The 2362-nt window shown below is 40.2% G+C and overlaps 1 protein-coding gene across 1 annotated transcript in view; it reads left to right on the forward strand.

Moving 5' to 3' along the window:
• DOCK4 (dedicator of cytokinesis 4) overlaps positions 1-2352 on the forward strand; it is a 474863-nt gene extending 472511 nt beyond the window's left edge. The window contains exon 52 of the mRNA XM_024757836.1: positions 101-2352. Coding sequence (XP_024613604.1) covers positions 101-535 — 435 coding nt within the window. The 3' untranslated portion in view covers positions 536-2352. The remainder of the gene's footprint in view (positions 1-100) is intronic.
• The last annotated feature ends 10 nt before the right edge of the window (positions 2353-2362 follow it).

A 2362-nucleotide genomic window follows, 5' to 3' on the forward strand; every position in this document is an offset into this window, starting at 1 on the left:
CCACCTAAGGATGGGTGGGGGACACAGTTGAGCTCATCACAGTGTCTGTCGGTGACTCTCTGCTGTGTCTCCCCCACCCCTCCCTTTCCACTCCGCACAGGGATCCATGCAGTCTTTCACCCCCTCTCCGGTGGAGTATCACTCCCCAGGACTCATCTCCAACTCACCCATCCTGTCCGGCAGCTACAGCAGTGGGATTTCGTCCCTCAGCCGGTGTAGCACGTCGGAAACCTCAGGCTTTGAAAATCAGGTGAACGAACAGTCGGTGGCGCCGGGGTCGGGGTCGGGCCACAGTGGGTCTGAAGAGCTGGTGCGCAAGGAGAGCAAGACGCCGCCGCCGTACAGCGTGTACGAGCGGACTCTGCGGCGCCCGGTCCCGCTACCTCACAGCCTGTCCATCCCCATCACGGCGGAACCGCCCGCCTTGCCCCCCAAGCCTCTGGCGGCGCGATCGGGACACCTGGAGAATGGGACCAGGAGGATGGACCCCGGCCCGCGGCCCAGACCCCTGCCCCGGAAAGTCTCCCAGTTATAAGAAGTCCCTTTTCTATTTCCCTGCCATGAATTCTCTGCCGTTTACAAGAAATAAGAGGTATGGTGAGAAGACATTTAGTGTAGGCACTTTAATAACTTACTCAGATTTGTCTTTAGATGAATGGAATTAAAACTCACTAGTTAATAGAATGTTACACAATATTAAAAGTTACTGATCTCAAACGCCAGGTGTTCCAAGTATGGCTGAATTTTCATTACAGCGTTTCTCATTTGGAAGTGATAAATAGTAATAAAGCCTTCTTTTGTATCTTTTTATGTTCACTTTTTTTACATAGTTTAATCTTAAAACCAATAGAATATTGTCGAACAATACGAAGCGTGATAATGTATACTTTTTACTGAATACTTGATACTTCAAGAAAGCTTATTAAGTCGATGTACATCCTAACAAACACAACAGTCCTTATTTTAGAAGACTTCTGTAAATAAGGTGAGATTTCTGGCTCTTTCTATGAACAGAATGATGAGTGCACATCTTCAGAATTAAAAGTTAAAGCAAGCTAGTGAGACAGTAAACTTAAGGGGTTGCAAGGATTGGGACTGGAAGTGGTTTTGTTCTTGAAGCAAAATACTTCTTTAAGGTTGCTTTTGACCTTGGCTGATGTCTACATTCTTAAAACGCTACTTTACCAATTGGTTGGTAAACCCTTTAGTACCCTGGCACCATGGTATCTACTGTATTTCTTTTCAAGGTGCAATTTACTTCCAGAGTTCCAATCGGGTAGATGAAGCAAAAGACCGTAGGAGAAATGTTTACTTGAATTTTGTGCTTCCTCACTTGATAGTTTCCTCTACCAAATTTGTCGCTAAAGAAGAACAGATGTTCATGTGTTAAGTAGGCACAAATTAATGTGTCCCATTAACAAGAATTCAGGAATCAATACAGGACAGCAGTAAATTAATAGAGTAAATGAAGAAACAGAGAGAAAATATATTAGCATGATTAAATGGCAAAAGGACTTTCAAAAGGCAAGGGCATTAACTTTCAATCCTGAACAAAATAAGGAATTCCTCACAACTCTCCATTATTACTGATGGAGCTTGTCTTCTTAGCTAATCCTGTTGTCCTTTTGTTGAAGGAGGATGGCCGTAGACCACTCTAGCTTGAATACTGCAACACAGCATCTTAGATCTAGATAGGGACGCTCATGCCACAGTCATGGGAGTGTGGAAAAAGCACCTTGTATGTGGGAACGTATTTTGTATCTTTGTTTTCTTTACTGACTGTTTATAACACTCAACTGACAATAGATATGAACTGTATTTTAAATCGTACTGTTGAATATTTTCCCTCTTTTGTTGGGAAGCTCAATTTAGTTTAACTGTGTATGTTTTTGTTGATAGCTTACCTGGAAGGCAGTGACAACTTTTTTATATTCCCTAAATGAAACCATTCAGCAGGTATACGCTGTTGAGGCTGGTTATAGAGGTTTTCTATAATAAATGTTCAAGTATTTTTGTACATAACTGGTTAATTTTAATAAGAGATACCATTATGTGTAAAAAAAAAAAAGTAAAAATAAAAGCAAACTGTTGTGGATGCAGTATGATTGTTATAATTATGCCAAATACTTTATGTACGGAAAAAAATATTTGTACATATGTGCTTCTAACAATAATTCTGCCATATTGACTTCACAATTTTGAATGTCAGAAAATTAATATATGTTAAAATATTTATGTTTAGTGAAATTATTCATAATAGAGAAAAGGAACATGAATTTTAGCTTTGTATCTTGCAAGTTTTTCGGTTGAAAATTTCTTGAACTAGCTTTTGCTTTTGATGATAACACTTTGTGTTTGTAAT

This window comes from Neophocaena asiaeorientalis, unplaced genomic scaffold, assembly GCF_003031525.2.
Source record: "Neophocaena asiaeorientalis asiaeorientalis breed wild unplaced genomic scaffold, Neophocaena_asiaeorientalis_V1.1 scaffold116, whole genome shotgun sequence".
NCBI lineage: Eukaryota > Metazoa > Chordata > Mammalia > Artiodactyla > Phocoenidae > Neophocaena > Neophocaena asiaeorientalis.